A 27148-nucleotide genomic window follows, 5' to 3' on the forward strand; every position below is an offset into this window, starting at 1 on the left:
AGCTACTTAGATAAGAATTCTAAGTATTAAAGCCAACACGAGCTGAAACCAGTTTACACAGCCACGACAGAACCGGGCGGGGGGGGGAGGAATTGGCAAAGAAGGTTTGGGTAGTAAGTGGAAATTCCTACCCAGTATCTAAAGGGGGCTTGGCTCGGAGGAGGGCCCCAGGTTTGCTGTAAAAGGAAAACAGTGGTGAACTAACATCTGGAAACCTCAGTTTAAAAGGGGAACTCTGTAAAAAAACATTGTTACAGAATAACCAAAGTATTAAACCGACCACCTCTCACTATTAAGAACTGCGTATGTTATGTGCCGTCAAGTCACCTCAGACCTATGGCGGCCCTATGAATGAAAGACCTCCAAAATGTCCTAACATTAATAGATTTGCTCAGATCCTGCAAACTGCTTCTTTTATTGACTCAAGCCATCTCGTTTTAAGTGTTCCTCTTTTCCTACTGCCTTCCAATTTTTCTAGCATCACTGACTTTTCCAGAGAATCTTGTCTTCTCATAAGAACATAGAAACGAAGTTTAAAGGAAACTGTTTTGCTTGAAACTTAGGAGTATTTGGTTCTATCAACAAATTTTACCTCAGTAATTTCATTCCCTGTCCTTATTCTATCCGTACCTGTTCAATGAAGTTGTTTATTTTTGAACTTTAAACCATCTCCAGTGCCATTTCTCACAAAGAAGAGGGCTCCTGCTTTCCCCAACAGCCAAAGCAGACAAAGATTTTGGTGGAAAAATCTGCCTCAAGAGTGGGGTAGTGAAGGGAGGTCCATCATACATGGTCTTTGTCTACATTCAGACTGAGGTCATCAACTTTGTGTGTCCTTTGTCTGGCCCTGCCCATTCTTTGTTCACTGATTATATGCTGTTTCTGATACTATGCCAGTCTTGTGACTTTCCAGATAAAATATCTTTCAGAAAATAGCCATTTGCTATCAAAAACCCAAAAATAACAACCAAGAGTTGAACCAGGATCATATCATCTAAGGATTATTTAAAGTAATTTGTCAGTATAGTTATCACTAACCTTCATAGTATCTTTGAATTATGTTTTGCACAGTATAATTAAATGAATCTCATAAGCACAGATATGCTACTTTCCCCACATATTCAAATCAGACTTATTTTATTCTTTCAGAAGCCCAGTGGCTTCATTGCTGTGTTTATTTAACATCGGAATTTCAACAATTTCAACAATCCCAGTTGCTCAAGCCAAATGCTAGATAGCTATTTGACATGCTGTGTTTTCTGTACCAGGGGATTTAATTTAAAACAACACTCTTCACAGGTTTGGAGAGGGAAGGAGGATAAGGGGAGTTGTTCCCAAACGAAATAGCATGAAGCTGCTTTTATAAAAACCTTCACTCTTCATCTCTGGGACACTTCTCCACAATCCCAACCACAGTGGATGCCACAGGAAACTTCTCAGACTCAACTGCAAAGGGCACACTGCATTGCAGCAAATCTATTGTACTGTACAGAACATCTGCAATGCAACACATTACACCTGACTGCAGGCAGAGGGATTTCCAATGGTCTTGGTCACACATGCCATAAAATACTTTCACAGAACAAGTTTAAACCTCTCCACCCCAGCAACTGCAGGATTAAGCTTAAGATATTACTGTTTACAAATGAATAAACCAGAAGGTTCAGTTCATGCACGCATACATGCTCTTCAACAATAAACTCGGTAGGCAAAGTTACTACTGATATACAATAACGTGTGATGGCAAAGCAAGGGATATCTACAACAAGCAAATCTAGTAATTCTGTTGTATTCCCTAATGTATAGATGACAGAATATATAGATGACAGAGTATTTGTTTTCATCTACAGCAAACATGAACAACCTCATTCCATCTTTTGTGACTATGGCTCATTAACAGTGCCACCAAGTTCCTTTGCTGGGAGCAAGAAGTGACCATTAACATCATTTAAGAGTGCTTGTCTAGGAATCTCATTCAAAAATTAACAGCATTCAGTTTCCTGATGCTTTGGATAAAAAACATGATCTTGCTATGAGTACTAGTTCATTGTAATGAATAATTTCAGTAATAAGGACAGACATTACAGGGTGATTGTTCTGAAGATAATAATAACACACTTTGTAAACCACTCTGAGTGGGTGTTAAGTTGTCCTGAAGGGCAGTATATAAATTGAACGTTATTATTAATGTTATTTCATGTATTCATAACAAATCAAGCACTGAATTGGCTGAAACAGGACTAGGGACACACATTTGCCATGCCAATGAAAGTCTTTGCATGGTGGAAAAGCAGCTGTTCCCCTCCCTTCCACTATGCAGAGAACACCACATGCAAAGTGGGTGCTCTACTCAAGCCTAACCCTGAAGACTCCTAGTTCATTCAATTGTCCTGATCTGATGCAAGGAACTTAAGAAAAGCTCTGCTGGATCTGAACAGTGGATCATCTAGACCAACATCCTGTTTCACAGAATGGCCAGAAGTTATCCTGGAGGAACATACAGGGCTTAGAGGCAAAGCTTTCTCTCAATGCTACCTCCTATCACTGGTATTCAGGGTTACAGAGTTTTTCTTTACAGTGAAATCCTATGTGGAGTTGAAATCAATGGGCTTAGACTGGAGTAACTCTGCTTAGGGTTTCACTGTCACCCTTGATGGACCTATTCTGTCCTACTTAATCTCCTTTTAAAGCCATCTATGCTTGTGGTCATCACTACATCTCCTAGCAGTGAACCCCACAATTTAAGGATTCACTAAGTAACTCCCGGCCATCAATTTCATTGGGTGCTCCCTCAGTCATTTTTTTTAATAAACTGATAAGTCCCAAACTCTTTAGTCTTCCTTCTTAGGAATGGTGCTCCAACTCCTTAATCATATTGGTTGCCCTCTTCTGTACTCTTACTAGCTCTTCAATATCTTTTTTGGATATTGTACAGTATTCCAATGAGACTGCATCATAGCTCTATGCAACGGTCATTCTGTATTGGCTATTTTATTTTCAATCCCTTTCCTAGTAATTTCCAACATGGAATTTGCCATTTTCATCACTGCTACATACAATCTGACATTTTTATTGAGATTTCCACTATAACCGCAAGATCTCTTCCCTTCTCCGTCTCTGCTAGTCCAGATCCCATCAGCATATATTTAAAGTTAGGATTTTCTGTCATCACCTTACACACAGCTACATTAAACTTCATTTGGCCCACCATCACTTACTCGATTTAGAAATTCCCCTGTAGTTCCTCACTATCTGCCTTGGTTTTCAACACTTGGAAAAATTTATCACACATGAACTCAGATACTACTCTGCTCTCCTTCAGTTCCAGACAATCATAAAGGCAGATCTGTGATTTTATTCTCATCATGGAGGGAAATGAGCAGCAGGATTAGTATTGGGATTAGTATTACTAATCATAGCATTAGTATTGGGACCATTGGGACCATTACTATTTAACTTGTTCATAAAATAGCACTGGTCTATCAATCCTTGGGGGCTGCTCACTTCTGTCCACTGCAAGAAGGAAATTTCAGATCTGCATTGCGAGCCTCTGAAAAATCTGAGAGGCAAGTCACACTATGGCTTGGTCTAAAGACTTTATAATCAGAAGCACGTGGAATCCTTGGGTTTCAACCTTCACACATACTCAATATGCACACTGTATGTGGAATTTTTTTATATGGACCAAGACCTATAGGCATCATGTAGATGTGAACGTATTCTCCCCACAGGATCTGTCCCCATCTTTTTGCAGTAGTCAGATCATACAAGTAGACCATTTACCTTAGTTCATACTAAGTCCAGTTGTGGTCTTAGTCAAGAGCCTACATGCCTTGTTGCAACATCAATTTGTGTTGTAACTTCACAGCTGTAGCTCATAATATATTGCTTCACTTTTTATGTAACCTATCTTAATTCTCACCTGCTGCTCAGATGCAGATATGTCAGCTCCCAACTTTGGGTCAAAGTGATCAGAACCCCATTTTTCTTGGCCCCGTCTCTCTCTTTTTCTAGAGTCTGGGAGGAGGAAACTCACTATTATCAAAAGTGTGCAAAATTTATTAAATTATTTTAGTCTGGTAAAAGTTGTTTTGAACCACCCAATAACCTTTCACTGCTAGGTTGCAACAATGAAGCATAACTTCCACTGGAAAGTAAATAAGTCAGTAATTTACCAAGGAACACCATGACTGATTTCATATGTGGCTAAAATAGTTTACAGTAATACTCATAAACATTGTTACGTTCCCCCAGTGGTGGGAGAATCCTACCAATAAATGTCTCAAGAAGAAAATGAGATTTTATTGTAAAATATATTAATTTACCTTTTCATATACAGTTTACAGCATGCATGCTTAGTAGGGGCAGCATTTAGAACACTCCCAAATAGTGGGTTTTTAAAAAAATTCTTAACCATTCCCCACAAAAGGCAATGATACCATGTTTTCTGTGCTTTCCCTGACATTTCCTTTACTCCTTATGGTATATTATATGGCACAAGAAACGGGCATTTGCTTATGCTTCCCTTAAAAAAGGCTGTGAGTCTGCCGAAATTCCTCAGTATAGAAAAATGAACATAGAATGTGGTAACGTGCAGAGAAGTCCACTTCCTGAGGATTTCATGTGTCTCATTTAAACAAAAAAGCAAACAGAAAATGACTGCAAAGATGTGCATGAAAGCATTTAGGCCAACTGCCAAACTCTTAGAATATATGTTTGCTTCAATGTGTTAGTTCCCTCCTGTGCAGCAAGGTCAAGAAAAAGTTATACAAAATAACAAAAGTAGAATAAAGTAGGCAAAGCAAGAGAGGCTGTGAAATTTTATTATTGTGTAATGTATGCATGCTGTAGAACTCCACTTTCCTTTGTACAGAATTTAGTGTGTGCTATAAATAAATTTCCATATCCAGGCAAAGTATGCACAGCAATAACCTACCTCATAGGGTTGTTGTTTGCGCAAATGGAGGAAAGGAGACCAATGTAAGAAACTTTGAGTCCCCACTGGGGAGTAAATATATAAATAAACAAACTACGACTTTTAACAGTCAAAAGAACCAAATAATGTACTCTCTAAACAAAAATACAAGACGCCTTATCTTGACATCATTGTAAAACACTTCTTATATTATCCTTCACCATAAATAACTATGGATCTGCAAAACATATGTTGCTGACTGGGTTTCAGCATTACTGTTTTGTGAAGTGTTACCAGCATGGGGACTTCACAGAGTTACAGCGCCAAACATGTGCTTCCAAGAGGCATCACAAAGCAGCCACAGCCCAAGGGACTTTGCTGAAATTCAAAATAGAACTCGGCGTATCTTTCATGGACAGGTGACATAAAAATTATCTAAATAAGTGAGAAACAATAAATATATTGAGGCTTCCCACTACCACTAACAGCTACAGGAATCAACCTGTTTGAAACTGGAAGTCTTAAACCCCAACATAGTCCTCAACCTGCTGTACATGGGACAAGAGCCTTTGCCATTACAGGCTGCTCGGTTTTACAATCCCCAGTGGCAAGCAACAGAAAACTTCTATAAGAGAACATCTGCAGATTAAAAAGGACCACTGGAGATGAAACAAAATGAAAATAACAGCTACTGCTCCTAAGCCTCACTCATTCTTCCTCATCATAAGAGGTGTGCACATATACTTTAAAAAGTAGATTTCAAGGACCAATGGTCTGATTTTATGCAGATGTATCTAAGTGCATTTCTATCAGTGGGTTTAGACATACCTTGATCTATCTAGGATTCGTATGGATTAAGCCTTTGGGATTGTGTCAACCTGCAGGATTTAGGCCACTCTTTGCCCAACAGTGCTCAGGGACTCCTCCACTGCATCCATACATTTGCTGACGGGCAATAAGAGAACTACCTGTATTTACTCCAAAGGAAGATGACCTGAAATGCAAGATTACCCCCTTAAAATGTTTTGCACATTTTACACAAAAAAATTATTAAATGTAACTGTAACTTGCATGCAAGCGTAAGACCACCTCCCTTTTTGATAACATACTGTAAATAAATCAAGTCTTACATTAGAGCAAATGCTTGCTTTTCATCTATTCTTTTTACCAGAGAGAGGTATGTATTTTATTTTTCTATGACAGAGTTGAAGACAAATGATGCAGAGAAGGGAAAATGGCTTTATAAGAAGCTTACTAACAGTGCAATTCTTGGGTGGGTGTGGGGGGAGCATACAGGGAGCTGACCAGCCACTACACCACTGTATCTCATAAGTATGCTGGTGTATCTCAAAAAAATGCTAGCATAGCATACTGTGGCTGCTATGCCATGGCTGGCCATTGGCATGCAACACTGCAGACCCCTGCTGATTCAACAGGGAAAAGGCCTGGGAGGATGACATTCCCAGTACATCGAGTGCACTGCAGTGTAGTGGATGTAGTGACCAGTGTGGATCCTGCCACTCTGCCACAGGACTGCCATTCCGTCCCAGCTTCCTGACTCAGGCAGCCATCCATCTGGCCAGTCTACCTAGCTCACAGTCATGCTGTGATAGGGAGGGCTCACCTCATCCATCCCAGGACTTCTTGGAGCAGATTGCAAAGACAGTACTGGAAACCTCATTACTATTTCCCTGCCGCTGTTCAGTAGACAGGAATGCTCTCCAACTCTGTCCCTGTCTGTTCATCACTGAGTAGACGAGACTTGCTCCTTGGACCCTCCTATCCCCACCCCCTCATACCATGCCACTCTCTGGTCCATTCCTTCTCCCACCCCTTCTGTTATTTTCCCATACGGCTTCCCAGAATGATCCCTCCTTCACATAATATAAATAATAACAGTTCATTTGTATACCACTCTTCTGGAAAGATCAGTGCCTACCCAGAGATGTTAATCAGTATTATTATTATCCCCCCAATACAACTGGGGAGCTGGGGCCAAGAGGAGGGGTTTACTCAAGGCCACCTGGAGAGTTCATGACAGTAGTGAGATTCAAGCCAGTGAAGTGCTGCATTGTGGCTCAGTTACTTTAACCGCTACATTACACCAAGTCCTCATACATCGGAGGTGGTGGGCTCTGACACAGTGGAGCTTATGCTGCAATCGATGTGGTCAGTCTTCATGGTACCAATGGACCTCCCTTTTGTTCAGCTGAGAAATACAACACAAGTCCAGTGGCAGCTCTGACATGGGCTTTCATGCATTGCAGCTCATGTCTTCCGACAAGTTGCAGATAGCTGCAACAGACTGGCATGGCCACCCCTCTTCAGTCCCCATCCCCTTCCAACTCATGCACTGTGCTGACTGCTGTATTCAGCTTGCGGGGGGGGGGGGGAGACTAGTAGGTGGTTCATGGGGAAATGTGTCTGCTTTAGCCAGTGGGGGGAGGTCTTTGGGTCTCATTCTCTCCAACAGCACTTCTGGCATCTGATGAGCCATGTAGGTTGGCGGTGCAGGCACATGGAGAGCTCACATTGTACAGGGCACAAGGGTGTAGCATGAAGAGATTGGGAAGGCATGTCTCAGCCAAAATGGTGGATGTCTGGGCCAGTCTATCAACTGAGCTCTTCTATTTCTTCTTTTGCAGTTTGCAGGGGCAAAACAGCAGCTCAAATACTTGTGCCTGCCTCCGGCCTCTCTCCATATGGGGATAGAACCAGGAGTCCTGACCATGCTATCCCAGTGCCTTTCCACTAAGCCATGCCGCTCTTTGCAATGTTCTCTGCCCAGCCCCATATTGCTGGCAGTGGCATTGAAGCTGCAGTGTGGTGTCTAATGCCTGACAGCATGCCTCCATTGCATCTGCCTTCCTGACCCAGCAGTTAGGATGCTGGACTTGCATGTGGGGGTTGTGGATCCACCTGGCCTGTCTTCTTCTTTTTTTCTTTTTTAAGGGGAAGTGTGTGTGTGGCTTGGAGCAGGGACAGCTGTGTGTGGGCAGCAGTCTTGCTTTGCTCAGACCTTGCCAGGGGGACAGGTGGGGGTCCTGTCTGCCATGTAGGAACATTTCCCCTGTGCACCATGGGGAGGGGGATACTCAGGCCACATGCCTCTGCTGAGACTGTACTATCACTGGGCCTTCCCTCCCTATCCTCTGGCACTCCATGGGGGCAGGGGGGGTGACACTGAGGGATGGTGGCCATATCAGCAGGCAGGAGTTGGCTGTGCCTGACACTCTGAGGGATATTATCAGGTAGCACTGCCTGCCTGGTTGGTGGGTGTTGCCATGGCTGCTCTGAATTCCAGTGTGCTTGCTCTGCATCTGCGCCTTGCACAGGGCATGCATTGTTCATTCCCCCTAAGGAATGTCCACAGGGATTGGACCAGCACCACCACAATTACATCGGCAGCTGGCTGCCACTACAACCCTCAAGATTGTGCTGCCCATGAACCATGAGCTTATGTTCATATCAGAGAAGAAGACCCTACAATAACCACCACATTATTTTTAAGCAGGGAGGGGGAGATAAAAGAATATCAGATGACGGAATAGCCATTTTTTCACTGCCCACTGTGTCCATATTTCCACATTCTTCATTTTAGTCCCCACCCCACCACATCTGATAGATTCAGTTTACTGAAACTATACTCCCAAACAAGTGTTGCATTTCTAAAATTAGAGTTAATACAGTGCAATGACTAGCATGTTGAACTAGCTGCAGAGAATCAGGTTCAAATCCATATTCAGCCATGAAACTCATGGGATGGTCTTGGGCCAGACACCATCACATTCTAACTTACCTCATAGGATTACTGTGGAAATGAATCAGAACAAGGAAGATGCATGTATTACTGAGGTCCCTAAAGAAGGGTGGGATAAAACTATAAAAAGTAATAAAATGAATGAGAGGTTACAGATTTCAAAAGTCTGCCTCTTCTCTAAAACCATCCAGTACTCCAAGGGTCCGCAATGTCACTGCCTGTGGTCACTTCTGGAATTTTCTGGGTGCCACCACAAAAAGGTTGCCATGGGAGGTTGCAAGCCAAGCATCCCCCTGTGATTGAGGCAGCGGTTTCTGAATGGGGGCTCCCTGCAGACACAACCATGGCGCTTCCTGGATTCTTTCTGAAGCACCTCCTCCAGTGGTGACGGGCTTATTTGCTTTGGGGAACAAGAAAACAGGAACCAGGAAACACATCAGCACGCACCACACTGGGGGTGACTGCTGTACCCCCATAAACTCTTACCATGTCTCTTTTTGAAAGCCTACTTAACGAAGGTTGCAGTTAATAAGGAGTACGGGCCTAGACAAACGGAAATGAATAGGATTTAATTCACATGGCAGTTATACCCTGGATCCCCCATTTTCAGTCCTGAATTCAGGTAACAAAAATAATAAGAGAATGAAAAAGCCTGCACCTTGCCTGGTGCTGAAGTGACCACTACAAGCAGCCACGAATTCTGTGCACCTTGAACAGCTCTAGAATATGCAAACATTCAACACGTTCAGCTTTCCGAGACATTCGAGGGAGAGAAGGGGGAATGGTTCAACCTGTTGATTTGCTACCTCTCGTGCAGCTGTTAACGGTACAAGAGTCGTATCCGAAGAAAAGGAGAGGCGACCCTAGGCCACAGCCCACCTCAAGCCATGCGGCCTTAGGCAGGAGATGGGGGGGGGGGAGAGATTCGAGTTCAGAGCGCCTAATACTCCCACAAGCCTCTTCTTCGCCTGCTTCTTCTCCGTCTCCCTCCCATGGAAAGCAATTACCCGGAAGCTTCGCGCCTCCCCCAGAGCTCAGCCACCGGTGCTAGGACCCACCGGGAATGCCCGCGCCCAGGCCGCAGATGCAAAGCCTGCCCCTTGCGCGGCCTTCCCTCCCCGCCAGGGCCGTCCGCCGGGTGGTACCTGGCGAAGCAGCACTCGCAGTGGTTGCCTCTCTCGTTGACCGTCAGCACGCAAGTGAAGGCCGGGCAGGAAAAGAGCAGCTCCCCCACGGCGAAGCGGCGGAGAGCCCGCAGCCCCCGGCCCCTGCCAGGGCTTTGGAACCGCTCCAGCCCCAACTCGGAACTGTCCCCCGAGCGCATGGCTCTCGCTGCTGCGGTCGCGGCCGGCTTCGCGGCAGCTCCGTCGTGGCTGCGGCGGCCTCTCCTGTGGCTATTAATGGAACGCGCTCACCCGCAGCGCCCAGCCCCAGCCAGCCAGCCAGACCCCGCCGCACTTACATGGGCATGGGCAGCCCTGCCGCCGGCTCCCTGGGAAAAGCGCGCCGGGAGCTCGCTGGGTCCTAGAGCCCACACAGCCCCTGTACGCTGAGCGGAGGGTGAAGCGCCCCACTGGCTTTGGGGTGGGGGGTGGGGGCGGCAGAGTCTCTGAACTGTCCTTGAACCCGGGGAAAGGAGGGGGATAAGACTAATAAGAGCAGCCTAGTGGCAGAGAATGAGGGGCGCTTGGTTTAAATCCCATTTCCTTCATGCACTCACGACGTGACCTTAGCTAAGTCACTATAACCTCTCAGCCTCCCCCCAGTTTCAATGTGGGGATAATTCTTCAATCACCCCCTACGAGGCCAGGCTAATATCCCTTGTCTGCCCGATCAAGGCCCCTTGGCTCATGTTATAGCCGACGGGCCTTCAAATATCAACTATTGTTTCCCACGGATATTCTTCTTCTTGTATTTATTTGTATCCAACTTTTCTCCCAAGAGGGGACCCAAAGCAGCTTACAACGCTATTTACCCCTCTTCCATTGTAAGACATTCCTAATAACACTACTCTTAAAGGGCTTTTGAGAATGTGGAGGGATTTTCTTCCTCTTTCCAATTTTGGAGATCCCTCTAAACATCAGTTTCTGAATTCATTAAGGCAAAAGTGCAGGCCTGTAAAGATTATGGACTTGCATATATACCTTCTCATAGATGGAACAAGAGAAACAAACTTGTTTAAAAGAGAATTTGCATAAAACAAAAGTGAAATCAATGGAATTTCAAAGATTTGCAATTAATACAAAAAGTGATGGGCCAGTCTTAAATTGTATGGTAAAAAGAATACAATTACCTTACAATTTACCTTACAAAGGTAAATTGTAACAGGTCATAAAAACAACAGGAGGCAAATGTAACCAGCTTGGCTCTGCCTATTCTCTTAAAAGTACTCTTAAGAAAAATACACCCAAGGATAAGAGAAAGTATTATGCAGGATTCAGTCTTGAAGGCTTTATCCTTGGAGTCTGCTAAAAGCGGACTACCCCAAACAATCTCTTTTGCCTCCTTAGAGTGGCCTTTCTTGTGTCACACCAATCCCCTTTAGATTACACAAAGTCTATGTAAATAGAAAGCAAAAGTATTTGAGTGAAAGTAACACCCACTACCAATTCTGACTTGTAGCTAAGTGAACTAAAATGGAGATCTGGCTTCTCTATTAAAAACAGAGAGGATGGCAGAAATAACAAGGGAATATTTTTTGCTAAAAAGATGCTATACATGTGCTGCATATTATGTTTATTAGCATATCTACTAGAACATTTTAAATGTCTGTGATTTCTAAACTTTGTGATTTCTAACACTGAGTTGCAAGAGGGGATTGAAGCTGAGAGAATATTGGTTCCCCTGAGGCAGGGTAGATTTGATTTAAATCAGATCAATTTAAATCGTGATTTAAATCACGATTTAAATCACTAGTCAGTAAGACTAGATTTAAATAATAGTTTTCTACATAAAGTCTCCTCACTTAGTTTCTTGTGCAGATTTATTCCACTCCCCAACAGTCTTCTATTCATTGAATTTTTTGAAACTTAGCACTTAATGGGTAATGGGCTGGTTCTGTGTACAAAGATTTGCAAAGGAACAATGGGATTAAGATCTTTTTCTCAACTCTGTATGTTTATTTTATAACCTTTTTGCTGTGAAGAAACGTGATCTCTGCAGACACAAATTCAGTTTTGAGAACTGTAAAACCAAGCATCTGTGATAATATCTTCTAGATAGACAAATTGCCCAATAATCTTGCAGAAACCTCTGGAAGAGCATGACATTGTGAACGGATTAATGGAATTTGTTTATCAAAAAAATTAAACATTGCATAAATATATGGCCTCATGCTACATAATTAAAAACTAATCTTTATTTCATGATGATAACCTTTGAACTATAATGTATCTTAAATAGAAAACTCTTTAGATAGATTTTTCCTCAAAAAACTTTTTATTAAAAAATCCAATTTAAATTTTAAAAAATTTGATTTAAATTTTAAAAATCCGATATTTAATTTTTTTTTTTTAAAAAAGCATTGTCAATCTTTATTACGGTCATAGACCACACATTAATAGCATACAATCTACAGTCAGGGTAAGTCATATTATTTACAAATCTATTCACTAAAATTTCAGGGTACAGTTTCTTAAATATTTAAAACCTTAAAGCCTGAGTGCCTAAGACCAAATTATTAAATATTTAAATCCTTAACATTATAAAATATTAAAATATTTCCCCCTGTAAAATACTTCCTAATCCGTATGGCTTGCACAGCAAAATTTGCCACCTTTAATGTAATTTTATGGTCCTTATCGGCTAAAAGCTTATCTAGATAGAATCTATCATTTCTACCTGGGAACTGATTACAAATTGGAGTTATGAAGATTGCCCTAGTATTTTGATAAAGCTCACACTCGAAGAGTACGTGTCCCCTAGTTTCTATAAAAAAGCATTGATTTTTATCCACCCTGTCCTGAGTCCACCTTGAAAGTTAATGGCTGAGGTGAGATTGGAGCTGGGATATTCCTGGGTTGGTAACTACACATTTTCAGTGGCATTCTTCCCTATGTATTACTTTACCAGTCCTTATATAACATTCTGGCATTAACAAGTTCAGTGACCACCCTGACAATTTAAGCTTTCCAGATCCCTATCTGCCCTAATCCTGTAAAAGACAGCTTTCCCCAAGTATTAGGACAAGATATCCAAGATATCCACATATATAAAGAGGGTGGTGGAAGAATCAACATTTTATTTCTTTAATATGTAGAGGAAACTTCCATGTGTGTAACAATAATTCCTTAGGCAGGGTGGACAAAACCCCAATCAGCAAGATTCTCATCTGCAGTCCAGGATTGATTGTGGCGGCTTGGCTAAAAACTGTTGCACACTACACTCTAGACTACTTTTACTGACATTTAAGTTTTATTGAGGATAATAGGACTAACTTCCCAATCCTATACAGTGCTAGCAACCCCTATGACCTTCTTTTGTCCTTAAACCACAGAAATGGTACCAGAGGTGTTTTTAAAATTCCAAAAATAGCTAAGTGTATTTACATTAGAGGGGAAAGGTCAGGGGTTGAAAATTTCTGAGATAAAATTCAGAATGTGCACAGACTTCTGTTCTTATGCTCTTCACTGTTACTTAAGACGTTTTGAGGCTTTGAATCTGAAGGTCTCCACAGGCAGTTTTCAACCACACCTGACTAGGGATCACTTCACTCTCCAGAGCTACCTCCCTGTCTGACTGGGTAAGGGAAATCTCAATATATCGAATCTTGACAATATATTGAAATCTCCTCTCAGTAGAAGATCTACTTTCTGTTGCACGTTTGGGAGTCTGCACCTACTTCCCAAACCTCCTTGCCAACTTTCCCAGGTTCCCCTGCCCATGTTAAAACTGCTCTCTCTGTTAGGATTCCATCTCTCATCTCTTCACATTTGATTCCTCTCTGCTAGGACTGAGAAAAAAACCCTCCTCTCTCCAGCTCAGGCTGCCCAATCAGATCCCTTGGAGTAGCCTGCCACTCAAAATGCTCTGATTCTGTAAGGGATTAATAGTCCTGCAGCTGTGTATGTACAGCTCTTCCAGGCTTTGTAAAACATCCGTCGCAAGCCCATTAATGTTGGTGAGTCTAAGCACACCTTTCTCTACAAAGGATTAGGTTGCAGGGAAGATGTCTGAAGATTCCTTTTCTGCACATACTAGAAGATCCCTGCAACCACAAGTTCTGCTCTATCCACTCTGATGGTGGTGTTTCTATTTTTAAAGAAATGAAGGAAGATAGTATCAGATCTTGCTGAGAATTCCACTTAGTGAGTCTCAGTATTTATTTGGGCTTCATTTTTTTTTTGCTCCCTTTTCATAAAATTATGGTCAAAGACAATTCACAATAAAATGTATTAATATAGATAAAACAGTAACTAAAATTGGGGGTGAGAATCTATTCAAAGACCTTTCAGGAATAAAGTTGATGCTAGAAAGCCTGCAATAAGAGGGTTAAATGCAACTTCTGGAGGCGGGAGTTCCAGAGTCCAGGCTTAACTACAATGAAGGCCTTTGTGTAAGTCTCTATCAAATCTTCATGAGGCATTGTGGGTTCTGGCAGAAGAACCTTCTCAGATGATCTCAAAATATAGGCAGCTACATATTTATTACATTTTTATCCCACCATTCTTCACAGTATCTCAGATTGGCACACCCGATTCTCCGCTTTGTTTTATCTTCACAACCCTAGGTTAGGCTGGCTCAAGATTACCCAGTTTTCATGGCAAGTAGAGGTCTCCCCTGGCTTATTCCAACACTCCATTCTATAATACTCATTTTAGGGCTTTAAAGATCAAAACTTGGTACTAGGCTTAGAACCCAACTGAAAGCTAAGATCAGCCTCATACGCTCATTGCAGCAAGCCTCACCTTGAATTCTAGCTGCTGCGTCCTTGACCAGTCGAACCTCCATAGTTTTCAATGGCAGCCCCATGTAGAGTATACAGCCACAGCAACCTTTATTGGCATAAATAATACAGACAAAACAGGAGAAATGTTGTGAAATAAATTCATAGGGCAGCACAATCATGTCCCCAGACAGCAAAATTATCTCAGGATACAGCACATGTAGAGTATATTATAGAATTCTGATCTGGATGTTTCCAAGGAACGTGTGCCAGTGGCCCCAATCTGCCAGCCCTAGAAACAACCACGACCTAATCTGGTTAAAAGCACACCTAGCCACATCCAGCACCTGCTAGTTTAGGAACAGATATAAGTCGTGGAGCACTCTTAGAATGCAAACCTTCTCTTTTAGGTATAGTATGCCTCCATCTAGAACTAGTTCTACACCTGTTCCTCTGCCAGATCTCCATCCAATCCATAACATTTCTGTTTTCTTCTGGATTAAGTTTTTTGTTCATTTGCATCCAGTACTTCACAGCCTCCAGCACCGTCTCTGCAAGTTGTTTGTTTTTTTGTTTTTTTGTTTGTTTTTTGTTTGTAAGAGATTACTGCCCTGCTTCTGCATGCTCTCAAAGTGTATAACAATAAATAAAATTCTACAATAAAATACACAAAAACTGATGCAAGAACAGAACATTCACTTGAACTCAGTTCACGCAGAAACTGCGTGCATTTCTATTGCCCCCAAATCAAACCAGTACAAACCATATCTTATGTAGAAGCCATAACTTAAAACCAGGTTGTTCATTGGAATAAAACTGCTGTATAGAGTGTGTAGCAACTAACCAGAGAAGGCACTATAACCTCTGTAAGGCCAGTCCCTAACCTGGGCACTCCCTATGCAATGCACTAGGTAATTTTTGGCCAGTTTATCTCTCTCAGCCTAATATATCTCAAAGAACTGTGAGGATAAAATGGGGGTAGGGGAAATGCTGCTAAATACATAGTTTAGAAAGCTATTACTCTCACTAAGGTCAAGCAAATATCTTGGAAAGAGGGAGATTCCAAGAATAATTATTGAATTAACCAAAGATGGCAGGTTCTATATGGTTATAGATACAACAATACAGGGGAAAGGTCTCAGCAACCAGTAGACTGACAGGACCAAATGTCCAAAGAGACCAATAACAAAATATTTTTTTTATTTTTCTATGAAAGTGCAAGTGCTATAGTGCAGTATATTGAACAAAAATTTCCTATAGGTTCTACTCCATACATATACACAGCAAACTCGATTCTGAACCATACAAATTGCACGATGGCCCTTTCATAGAAAAATAAAAAAATATTTTGTTATTGGTCTCTTTGGACCTTTGGTCCTGTCAGTCTATATGGTTGTAACAGGCCTTTTCTTCCAAATGAGGGAACCCACACAGCCTCCAATAATTTTGGGAAGTAGGTTTGTTTTGAAAGCTTCCCTTCAGTTATTAGATGTTCTTATGGTAATGAATGTAAATGCCTTTTTGTCTTTTTGTTTATTAAAATTTATTAGTGTAAAAACATTAACAAAAAGCAAACGAGAGAAAGTCATAGATTCAGAGGAGTTAGCTGTGTTAGTCTGTAGTAGAAAAAATAGAAAAGAGTCCAGCAGCACCTTTAAGACTTTCTCTCTTTAAAAAAAGAGAGAAAGTGACATCATCATGCAGGCATGGGAGTGTGTGCATGCTTCTCAGCGGACTGATTTGGGTTCCAGAGATGTGTGATCTGACCCATTTGGGGTCAAATTAGCCCACTGAGATGAGTGGGAGCACTCTTGGAGGCAGCATGATGATGGCACTCCCAGAGGTGACGTTGTGCCATCCCAGGAGCGTGCCCAGGAGGCCTGTTCCCCAATTTTTCCCCCTTGCTGGCTGGGTGAGTGGAGGTGGGAAGCAGAGGATGGGAGCAGGCGATCCTCGTCTCCACTGGGGGAATGGCATCCCTACCCTTTATGCCCACCCAGTTCATTGATTTTACCGTACCTTATAGGATTATTGTGAAGATAACATGGAATAGGAGAGAATGTTGCAAGCCACTTTGGGTCCCCCTTAGGGGGAAAACTGGAGTATAAATGAAGTAAATTAATAGTTATTAAGATGCATAGGCCAATGTGACCCCCACCTCCATCCCACCCTTGTCGCTTCTGGAGTCCAGGCAGCAGGGGCTTCAGAAGAAAAGCTGCTGCTGCTAATTGCCAAGGAAGGGAAGAAGGCAAGCGAAGGAATGGTAAAAACAAGACTAGTTCTCTGGAGTGAAAATGCCCTCCTCTGAAGTGATTTTGGAAACCACTACACAGATTTTGGAACAGTGACACGCACCCATACACATGTGCGCACACAACACAAACACACCGCTGTCTGGTCAACCAGGAATGTCACCGTAGTTGGGCTAGGGTTGCCAGCTCTAAGATGGGAAATTCCTGGAGATTTGGGGGGTGGAGCCTGGAGAGGGCATGGAGAAACCGCAGTGCCATACTATCCTCTTTCCAAAACATACTGATATAATGCCATACTGTTCTCTTTCCAAAGCAGATATTTTCCCAAGAGAAGTGATCTCTGTAGCCTGGAAATCAGTTGTAATTCTGGGAGATCTCCAGGCACCACCTGTAGGTTGGCAAGCCTAGTTTGGGCTGATGGTTACAGGGCCGGCGCGCCCATGGAGGCCAGGTCGGCGGTGGCCTCAGGCGTGCAGGCTTTGGAGGGGCGCCGGAGGGGGTGTTGGGGGCGGAGGCGCGCGCAGCGAAGCTGGCATGACTGGGATGCAGCTACTGCTGCAGCCAGCCAGCTCCGTGCTGCTGCCGCCACCGCCGCTGCCGCCACACACCCCAGCCAGCCGCAGCCTCCAGGTGTCGCCCCAGCAGTGGCTTGCGGCTTGTGCGCCCAGCTGGGGTGCGTGGCGGTGGCGGCACAGAGCTGGCTGGCTGGCTGCAGCAGCAGCAGCAGCTGCAGCCAGCCACACCAGCTCTGCTGCGTGCTCCTCCACCCCAGCCGGTCGCAGAAGCCGTGAGCTGTTGCTGGGGTGGCGCACGGAGCAGCCTCAGCACGCTGCCCCAGCAGCAGCTTGAAGCTTCTCTGCTTGGGGCTCCGCGAGCTGCCCAGCCCCCCTGTGGCGTGTGATGACATCTGTGATGATGTCATCACACAGTCTGTGGCGTGTGCATGCACGCAGAGCGCGCGCACTGCCTCAGGCGCCAGAACCTCTGGCACCGGCCCTGGATGGTTATAGTGCACAATGGGAATTTAAGTTCTTCATCATGCCCTCTGCCCTCTACCATCACTTGCTTGAATTGTGCTCCCCCCATTCTTTTTTTGCAGCTGCCTCCCACTGAGAGAGAGAAAATAAGTTGTCTCCTTTTCTCCAAATGGGAGCCAGAAGAAGCAGACAGCTTGGAGTGAGTGGGTGAGGCAGGGCAGGCAAAGCATCTTCACAACTATGAAGGGAAAGGAGGGGGGGGGAAACACACCACAAATGAACAAAAGTTAATTGCCCACCTTGCAGCACAAGGGAGGACCTCTACATGTGAACAATACAATTGTCCCTGCCTCTTTCAGGGAGGAGGAGACCACTCTGCTGCTTGAGGGAGCTTCATTTTCTCCTCCTGCCAGCTGGGGAACAATTGAAATGCTGGCACCGGCTACAGTTTGCCGTCCACCATCTCAATCTCCACAGCCAAGCCCTAGAGTTTGGTTTTTTATTTTCCTCCTTTCTCACTTGCTTTTAATATTTACCCTTGACCCGCCCCCCCCCCAACTCTGTCCCTTTGGAAGTGTTTTAATTAGAAAATACTGGACATTTGTATGTCCAGTATTTTCTCAAATTATTTCCCGTACAGCAAGTGCAAATACCAGAGTGTCTGGTTCAAAACCAGACATCTGACAATCCTACAAGGGCAATATTATCTACTTCAAGGTGTCAGGCAGAAGTCTTTCACATCACCTACAACCTAATCCTTTTCACTGGTGATGCCAGAGATGGAACCTGGAATCTTCAGTATGTAAAATAGCCATGACTCATTCCTTTGTCAAGCTACTTTAGTCAAGCAGTAGATTATTTCAACATTCTGCTGACGTTAGATCATACTTGATCTTTTCTGAATTTCCCTTCAGGTTATTAGTACATACCACTATGGATGTTATTTCTGTCAAATTTTTCAAGATACCAGTTTGCTGAACTAACTGTGATTATAATTAACAGAAAGAGAATTGTTAAAATTGGGAGAGTACAGCACAGAGTTTAGTGCTTTGCTTACAAATACAAGTCTCAATCTAATAAAGTTATAATCCAGTCCTGGGGAAATCAACCATATAATTAATGTTAGAGTGCTTAACATGCCAGCTGTTTGTCTCAATAAACTTCCTGATCAGAGTTTTCACCCATACATACTGTGCCCATGTGTAGGCAAACTCACGTGGGTGGGGAGAAGGGGGTCTGTGCTTGGTTATAAACAGGAGACCAGAGCCACGGCACTTCATTGCACTCCTTCTATAGGAATATTGGCTTGTCTCTATTTAGGGTTTGTTGGTGAATTGTACTTGCAGCCTTTTTGCCAGTCAGTGCCCCCAAGGTGGTTCACACCACAGAGCATTACAATAATACTAAGCATTTGTACAACAGTTCCAAAATACTTTGCACATCTTGTTGGCATCCTTATGGCAGGTAGGTAGAGAGAGAGTGGTTTGCCCATGACCACCTAGCGAGTCTGGCAGAAGCAAGGTCTTCCTGATTTGTAGTTCACTGTCTTAGTCGTTGTGTTGTCCCACTGTCAGACAGGCAAGCCAGCCTGCCTGCCATACCTGTGAATGTCTAGCTACTGGGGAGGGGATGGGTAGTAGTGTAGTTGCTTTCTTGCTTCCATGTGTCTTTGCTAAGCTTTGTTGGCATTTGAGCTGAGCAGTGTTATCAGTGCAGCTGGGACTGAGCGTCTGGGAACGGACCGACCTTGAGAAACTCAACTCTGCATCTCTGCCAGGATTCTTGCGCTTCTACAACTGACTGACGTTTGAACTGGGGGGGGGGGATGGGAAAAGACTGGGGTATAACTTTTCTGGGAGGACTTTGCTTTGCCATTCCAGGCAATTGCTATGTACAGTGTACTTCTAGGGAGAAAATCTCTAATAAAGACCTTTAACTCATTCACCTGTGGCTGATGACGTGGAGAGTCTGAGAGAATCCCCTAGGCCTGACATTTTGCCTGGAAGGGCACCAGCTGGCAGGTCACAGAAGCTCCAGTGCCGCAGAGGGTGAGACCAAATGGAGCATTGTTTTCCATAGTGGTCACTTTGCTGAACCCCCAGAGAGGGACAAATATCAGGGTAAGAGCCTTGATTGACTCGGGGTACAGCAGAGACTTGATCGCCCCTGCACTAGTGATGGGCTTGGGACTGGAGGTGGCGAAACTACCAGAGCCTCTGGTGTTCAAACAGATGGACGGGACAGTCAAAATGGAAAAGGGGAAAATTGTTTTACCTTGTTCTGTGGAAGTACTTTGACCAGAGTCAGAATGAGCGGGTTCAGGCCAAAGATGTAAAGAGCTGGTCAGAGCCTTCCACAAACGTTATGCTGACAAACTGAGGGAGGGGTAATTGTGTTATAAATGTGCTTTTGGGGGAGATAATGTCAGACAGGCAAGCCAGCCTGCATACTTGCCTGCCTTACCTGGGGATGTCTATCTACTGGGGGGGGATGGGTAGTAGTGTAGTTGCTTTCTTGCTTCACTGTGTCTTTGTTAGCCTTTGTTGCTGTTTGAGCTGAGCGGTGTTATCAGTACAGCTGGGACTGAGTGTCTGGGAACCAACTGACCTTGAGAAACTCAACTCTGCATCTCTGCCAGGATTCTCACGCTTCACAGCTCTGTGCCAACTTCAACTGACTGTCATTTGAACTGGGAGTGGGGAGGAGACTGGGGGTATAACTTTTCTGGGAGGGGTTTGCTTTGGCATTCTAGGCAATTACCATGTACAATGTATTACTATGTTCTTTCCTAATGAAAGAAGTCAGAAAAATAGTAATGTTTACATATGAAACCCAGATAAAATGGTAAACGTTATACTAAATAACATGGCTAGAGAAATGTGTAAAGCTGTGATTGCGGAGATACCATACAATGCAGAGTGCTTGATAGCAATGAAGTCTTGGGCAGCACTTGACTAAGCTACTGTGATGTCACAGAATGTTCCTAAACATTCCGTAGGGAGAGCCTGAATAATAGAATGCTGGCAGTTTACTTTCTAGGAAGAGAAACTTAGATTAGCTTGGAAAAAATAGCACTTATGTTCCAAGGACAGGAGGCATTGATAGGGAATTGAAAACAGAGTGGGCAAAGGACCCAGAAGGTCAGAAAATAAAATGGGAGAGAGCACAGAGTGGGAGTCAGAGTAACTGAAAAAAACAGGACAGAGTCAACGCAGTGTGCCACAACAGTAAAGAAATAAACAATGCTGGAGATTATTAGGGAAATAAAATGCCCCTTTACAGATCTATGGTGTATCCTCATTTGGAATACTATGTGCAGTTCTGGTCACTGTATCTCAAAAAGGAGATCCCTTTCCAGCTCAGCTGGAAAAAGTACAGACGAGAACAACCAAGATGGTTAAGGAGCACATTTCCTATGAGGAAATCTTGATCAGTCTGGGATTTTTCAGTTTAGAAAAGAGACAATTGGAGGGAAGGTACATAATGGTGTGTGTAAAGGTCCATCAAGTTGCTGCCAACTTATGGTGACCACATCAGGCAAGAGGTAACAGTGGTCACTTGCCATTGCCTTCCTCATTGTAATTACCCTGGACTTCCTCAATGGTCTCCCATGCAAATACTAATCATGACCAACTCTGCTTATCTTCTGAAAGCTAATGAGATTGTGCTACCCTGGGCCATCCAGGTGAGAAAATACCTCATAAAGGTTTATAAAATTATAAGGTTTATAAAAGGTTTATAAAATTATGGGGTAGAGAGTGCGGAAAGAGAATTTTTCTCTCTCATACAACATACTAGAACTCAAGGGCATCCGGTGGCATTGATGGGCTACAGCAAAGACTCTTTACCGTATATGGAATGAGAAATGCCAGATGTTCAAGCTGGATTCAGAAAAAGAAGAGGCACTAGAGATCACATTGCAAATTTATGATGGCTAATGGAACATACTAGGGAATTTCAGAAGAAAATCAGCCTATGTTTTATAGATTGCAGCAAAGCTTTTGGCTGTGTGGATCATGAAAAGCTATGGAGAGTGTTAAAAAAAATGGAGCTGCCACAACATCTAATTGTTTTGATGCGCAACCTGTATTCTGGACAAGAGGCTACTGTCAAGATAGAATATGAGAAAACAGAATGGTTTCCAATTGGCAAAGGTGTCAGACAAGGATGTATATTATCTCCCTACCTGTTCAACCTCTATGCAGAGTATATCATAAGGAAAGCTGGATTAGATCTAGATGAAGGTGGAGGGAAAATTGGTGGAAGACGCGGAAGATAGCGTCTTCTCGCGAGAGTTTTGTGTGATGTCGTGCAAAACTCTCACAACGTTTCAGCAGCAGGTAAGCAGTGTGAAAAGGGCCAGTGAAGAAAGCTGACATGAAGAAAATTGATTCATTTGAAATATGGTGTTGGAGGAGAGTTTTGCAGATACCATGGATGGCCAAAAAGACAAATAAGTGGGTACTAGATCAAATCAAGCCTGAATTCTCCCTAGAGGCTAAAATGACAAAACTGAGGCTATTGGTCACATCATGAGAAGACAAGATTCTCTAGAAAAGTCAATAATGCTAGGAAAAGTAGAAGGCAGTAGGAAAGAGGAAGACCTAAAACAAGATGGCTTGACTCAATAAAAGAAGCCACGCCCTCCAGTCTGCAGGATCTGAGCAAGTCTGATAGAACGTTTTGGACATCTTTTGTTCATAGCATCATCATAGGTTGGAGGCAACTTGACGTCACATAACATGCATTCACATGGGGTAGAGAGTGTGGAAATAAAACTTTTTCTCTCTCATACAACATACTCGAACTCAAGGGCATCCAGTGGCATTGATGGGCCGTAGATTCAGGATGGACCAAAGGGGATACTTTTTTATTCAATGCGTGATTAAAATGTAGAATTTGCTGCCAGAGGATGTAGTGATGCCCAGAGGTACAAATTGACTTTAAAGGGGCTTACACAGATTCATGGAAGATAGGGCTACCAGTGAATACCAGTAATGGTAACTCAAGGGATACTCCACATTCAGAGGCAGTAAACCTCTGAATACCGCTGCCAAGAAAACATCAGGGGAAGACTTTTTTTGGCCCTCCAGAGTAACTGGCTGGCTACTGTGTGAGACAGGATGCTGGACTGGATGGACCACTGGTCTGATCCAGCAGAGTTCTTCATATATTCTTACCAGTAACTGCGCACTAACTAATGAAATGACTGCAGAATGGGCATGATATGCATGGGCCATCTAGCTTCCAATAGTAACTGAGTTGCAATATTCTATTTTGGAGGTTTTTTAGCAGGCTGTTTTATGGCCTGGATGCTGCTGTTTTTATGATTATTGCTGTTTTATGGGTACTGAGTTTTTCTTCTGGTTATGTTATTTATGCCTCTTTATCTACAATTATATGGCTGGTTTTTATTGTTGGGTTTTATGCCCTTCTTGTTTGTTTTTCTTTGTTAGCTGCTACTAGCAGCCTCTGGAGAGGCAGCCTATACATCTACAAATTAAAGAAATGCAGCAATTGTAAATGGAGGTGATTTTTAAGAAATTAGCAACATTTTGGAAGGAGTGCTGGAAAGAGGTTAAGAAAGGGAGAAGGTTTTCAGCACTGACAAAATATTTTCAAAAACGGTAGTTCTGGCTTAGCCATTCTCCTAGATCATTCACTACGTAAAGCTCCCATCATGCATCAGCATCTAATGGTGCACCAGCTTGGCAGTTTTTGCACCTGATCCTACATACTTATTTATTGTCCACAAATAGGATGTTAAGTAAGGCTTGCAGGCTGTATCAATACAAAAAGCCTGCATGCAAATTTGCAAAGGCAAAGAGTGACAGGAACACAAATGTGGTTTCAGCAGCAAATCATGATGACAGTTATTAGATGTCAATGGGAAACTGCAAAGGCAGCTGTTAAGTGTGAAAATGACACTCAATGCTCAGATGGCTTCAAGTTCATTATTTCCTTCCATGAGAATCAGCACCCTCTCAAATGCCATGTTAGCTCCAGTTTGCCCTGCCATACTGATTAGGGTTTAAGTAAATAAAACGTATGGATGACATCTCCAGGAGAATTTTTTGTGATGCTATCAAACGAGCTACAATTCTTGGGTCAGCCAAGGTCTTAATCTTCTGTTCTCAGGAGTAGAGATGGGCACGGAACGAAAAAAAAATGAACCGCTCAGTTTGTTGTTTGTTAATTTCCACAGAACACGAATTTAACAAACTCACCCAATTTCCGAACCAGTTCGAGGTTCAGGGTTTGGGGGGCCAGGAAGGCCCCCTTCTTGCTCAGAAAAAAGCAACCTTTTCCCAAACACCTCCCCAGTCCCCAGTCAGTAAGAAAAATAAAAAAGCAAGAGAAAAGAAAAGAGGCCTTTCAGCCCCTTTTCCAGCAGCCAGAAGTGCAGGCCAAAGATCCAAGTTCCAATCCCAGTCCCAACACCACAGCCAGCCACCAAGTTCTCCTCCCTCTCCCACTCTAGAGAAACTAAAACCAGGAATCACACGGCTTCCCCTATTTATGGGAAAAGCCAAGAGATTGAACAACACAGGAGCACTCTGGTTGGTAGAAAAACCTGCCTAACATGGTTTTGGGAGGAAGAGATTGGTGTTACCGTGGCTGCTGAAGGCTCATCTCCTCAGTTGCCTTGGAGATTCTAATCCTCCCCCCCTTTTCCTGGCTGGATAGGCCAGAGTGGGAGCTCTCTAGTTGGCAGGGACAGCTGCCAATCAAACCTGGAGGCCTCAGATTGGGGGCAAGCTAAAGACTGCAACTGTTGCCTGGGCAAGGGAGTATTTGGTGCCAAAAGTGTCCGAACCGGCAACAGAACGATAAGAAACGTTCGTTTGGTTCGTAAAAACACAGGCCCACAGAACGTGTGGTTCTTTGACAACGAACCAGCCATTCCGTATGGAATTTTGTTCCGTAGTTCATTTTGTGCCCATCTCTACTCAGGAGAGATTAGAAATGAATATTGAATTCCAGATTTGTGGCCTGTCCACTTTGGTGTGCAATACAAACCTGGAAGCAGATGATCTGAAGTATCTGCCCAGATTTGGCAGTCATACCTTGAAAGTGATGGGATGGATCTCAGTGGGACACTTGTTTGATCCATGGGTTCCAACTGTATCAGAAGCCTTCCTGAAATAGATGCATGACACACTGAAAATAACATGAGGGGAGGGCTGCTAACCTCCAGGAGGTCTCTTTGAATTATAATGATCTCCAGAGTCTAGAGATCAGTTCCCCTGGAAAAATGACTGCTTTGTAGGGTGAACTCTGTGGCCTTGTACCCTGCTGAGATTCCTCAACTCCCCAAACCCTGCCCTCTCCAGTCTTTACCCAAAATCTCCAAGAATTTCCCAACTTGGAATTGACAACTCTGAGATCACAAATCAGCCTAGCATGGCTTGAAATGTCCCAGGGCTATTTTGCATGGCCACAAGCCTGGGTTTTTTTTTGTTTTGTTTTTTGTTCCATGCAACGCACAGAACAGCAACAGTTAAACTATTTCCTTAAATGACAGAGATCATCATCATTCCAACTCTTGCTTTGTTTGATCAAGAAGTAATCTGTGCACTAGTCTGTACTGCATATATTCCAATATTTTTACACCAACATTTCATTTATATATTTGCATGACCATTGCATATGGTACTTACTCTCTTCTACATGAGCCTGACTGCTATTTAAGATGATCAACAGAGGCCTTTTTATGTACCTCAGCACACAGTTAGGCGGCTAGCCACTAAAGACAGGGTTTGTGAAATGGCAGCTCCTCACCTGTGGATTGGAAGTTCCACCTCACAGATGTTTGCCTGGCACCGAGCTTGTCTAGCCTGAGGTGCTAGCTTAAGGATTTTCTTTTCTTTTTCCTCATTTTTGATTGATGGTTTTGTCTGCTTTCTTGCTTTTGTCTGACACATTTTTGCTGACTTTATGTTAATTTTTACTGCAGGGTTGCTATTGTGCTGGTTTTATTGTTAGGGGTTTTAATGTCTTTCAGCTGCTTTGTTTGTGTGCAGTTAAATTCTTTTATTGTTTATTGTTTAATTGCTTATTAATATGCTATAAATTGCTTTGAGAGCCATGGGCTGAAAGTCATGTTATTTTTAAAATAATAAAGTGTATATTGCTTTTTAGTCTTGATTCAGTGCATGACTTCTGATTAATTTTCATATGATGTCATGTCATCTGAATACACACACGCCTCAGTCCAGCAAAACTAAGCACCTTTAACTTCCACTACCTTTACAGATTAACTGAAACCAGTGATGTTTATAAGTGCTTAATTTGTTCTTCATCATGTGTGTGTAAAGTGCCATCAAGCTGACATAGTGATCCCATAGGGTTTGCAAGGCAAGAGACAAAAACAAACAATTTGCCATTGTGTGCCTCTACACAAGACCAAGAAGCCTTGGTCTTCCATGGTGGTCTCCCATCCAAGTACTAACCAAGGCCAACCCTGCTTAGTTTCTATGATCTGATGAGATCAGGCTAGCCAGGGTTAGGGTGGCCTTGATACATTTACATAGTAATATAAAATCAATATTTCTCTTTGGTTTCCTTCATTATTTGGCCATCTGGTGAGAAGAGGGTTTTTTATTATGCTATTTAATTTGATTCCTCCACCCACTTTGACAAAGATTCATACGTACTATTGAAACTAGCACTTTTCTTTAATATAAACATGTTTTATTTAACTGATTGACATTTCTATAGTGATGTTCTATATGTCTGAGAATCCTGAATGTTGCCATTGGCACAGGGTAGAAATGGTACATTAGCTTAGTCAGAGGAGAAATGGACTTAGACCATGGCGTCAATGGACCTAGAAGGCTGTAATTCTGTTTAGGATGGAACTGTAAAATTGGAGAAACTGTGACCTTTCACTTAGCAGAAAGCTCATCCCTCAATGAAAAGGCTAACTCGGTGCAGAATTTAGGGCCATTATGATATCGCAGCCAGTGAACCAATCAGTTCCTGCTATGCTGTCTCCCACATGTTTGAACATTCCAAGTTCCAAAAGACAAGCTGGAACTACCAAAGGAAAAAAGATGAAGCAAAGCTAGCTAAGAATAAAGAAGGGAATGATTTCCCTCAATCTGATGGTCAATTTTCTAATTACTAATGATAATAAAATTGTTTCCTAATTTATGAGGGGTGCTACTATTTAAGAGAACCTAGTAATTTTTATAGATACTCAATAATCATGAAAAAGACCAATGTTACAGTTAGTGGAGTAATACATTTCCTCAGCATACCATACAGCTGAAAAACAGTTTGTTTTTAAGCCCTAGGATGGATATGTATATGTAACTGAATTATAGACTGTCCTAAGAAGCATTTTACTTAGTACCA

General features: G+C 43.0%; 1 protein-coding gene across 5 annotated transcripts in view; it reads right to left on the bottom strand.

Moving 5' to 3' along the window:
- The window catches only part of SMYD2 (SET and MYND domain containing 2), a 53737-nt gene extending 43615 nt beyond the window's left edge, over nt 1-10122 (bottom strand). For 2 of the 5 annotated variants that reach the window (XM_054982308.1, XM_054982298.1), the window contains exon 1: nt 9821-10122. In XM_054982308.1, coding sequence (XP_054838283.1) covers nt 9821-9999 — 179 coding nt within the window. In that variant the 5' untranslated portion in view covers nt 10000-10122. Of the gene's footprint in view, nt 1-3922; nt 4018-5743; nt 5910-9481; nt 9655-9820 lie in introns of those variants that run through there. The other 3 variants (XM_054982328.1, XM_054982339.1, XM_054982318.1) reach the window with 3 other exon arrangements.
- Between the last annotated feature and the right edge of the window lie 17026 nt (nt 10123-27148).

Source organism: Eublepharis macularius, chromosome 1 (genome assembly GCF_028583425.1).
Source record: "Eublepharis macularius isolate TG4126 chromosome 1, MPM_Emac_v1.0, whole genome shotgun sequence".
In the NCBI taxonomy this organism is placed as follows: domain Eukaryota; kingdom Metazoa; phylum Chordata; class Lepidosauria; order Squamata; family Eublepharidae; genus Eublepharis; species Eublepharis macularius.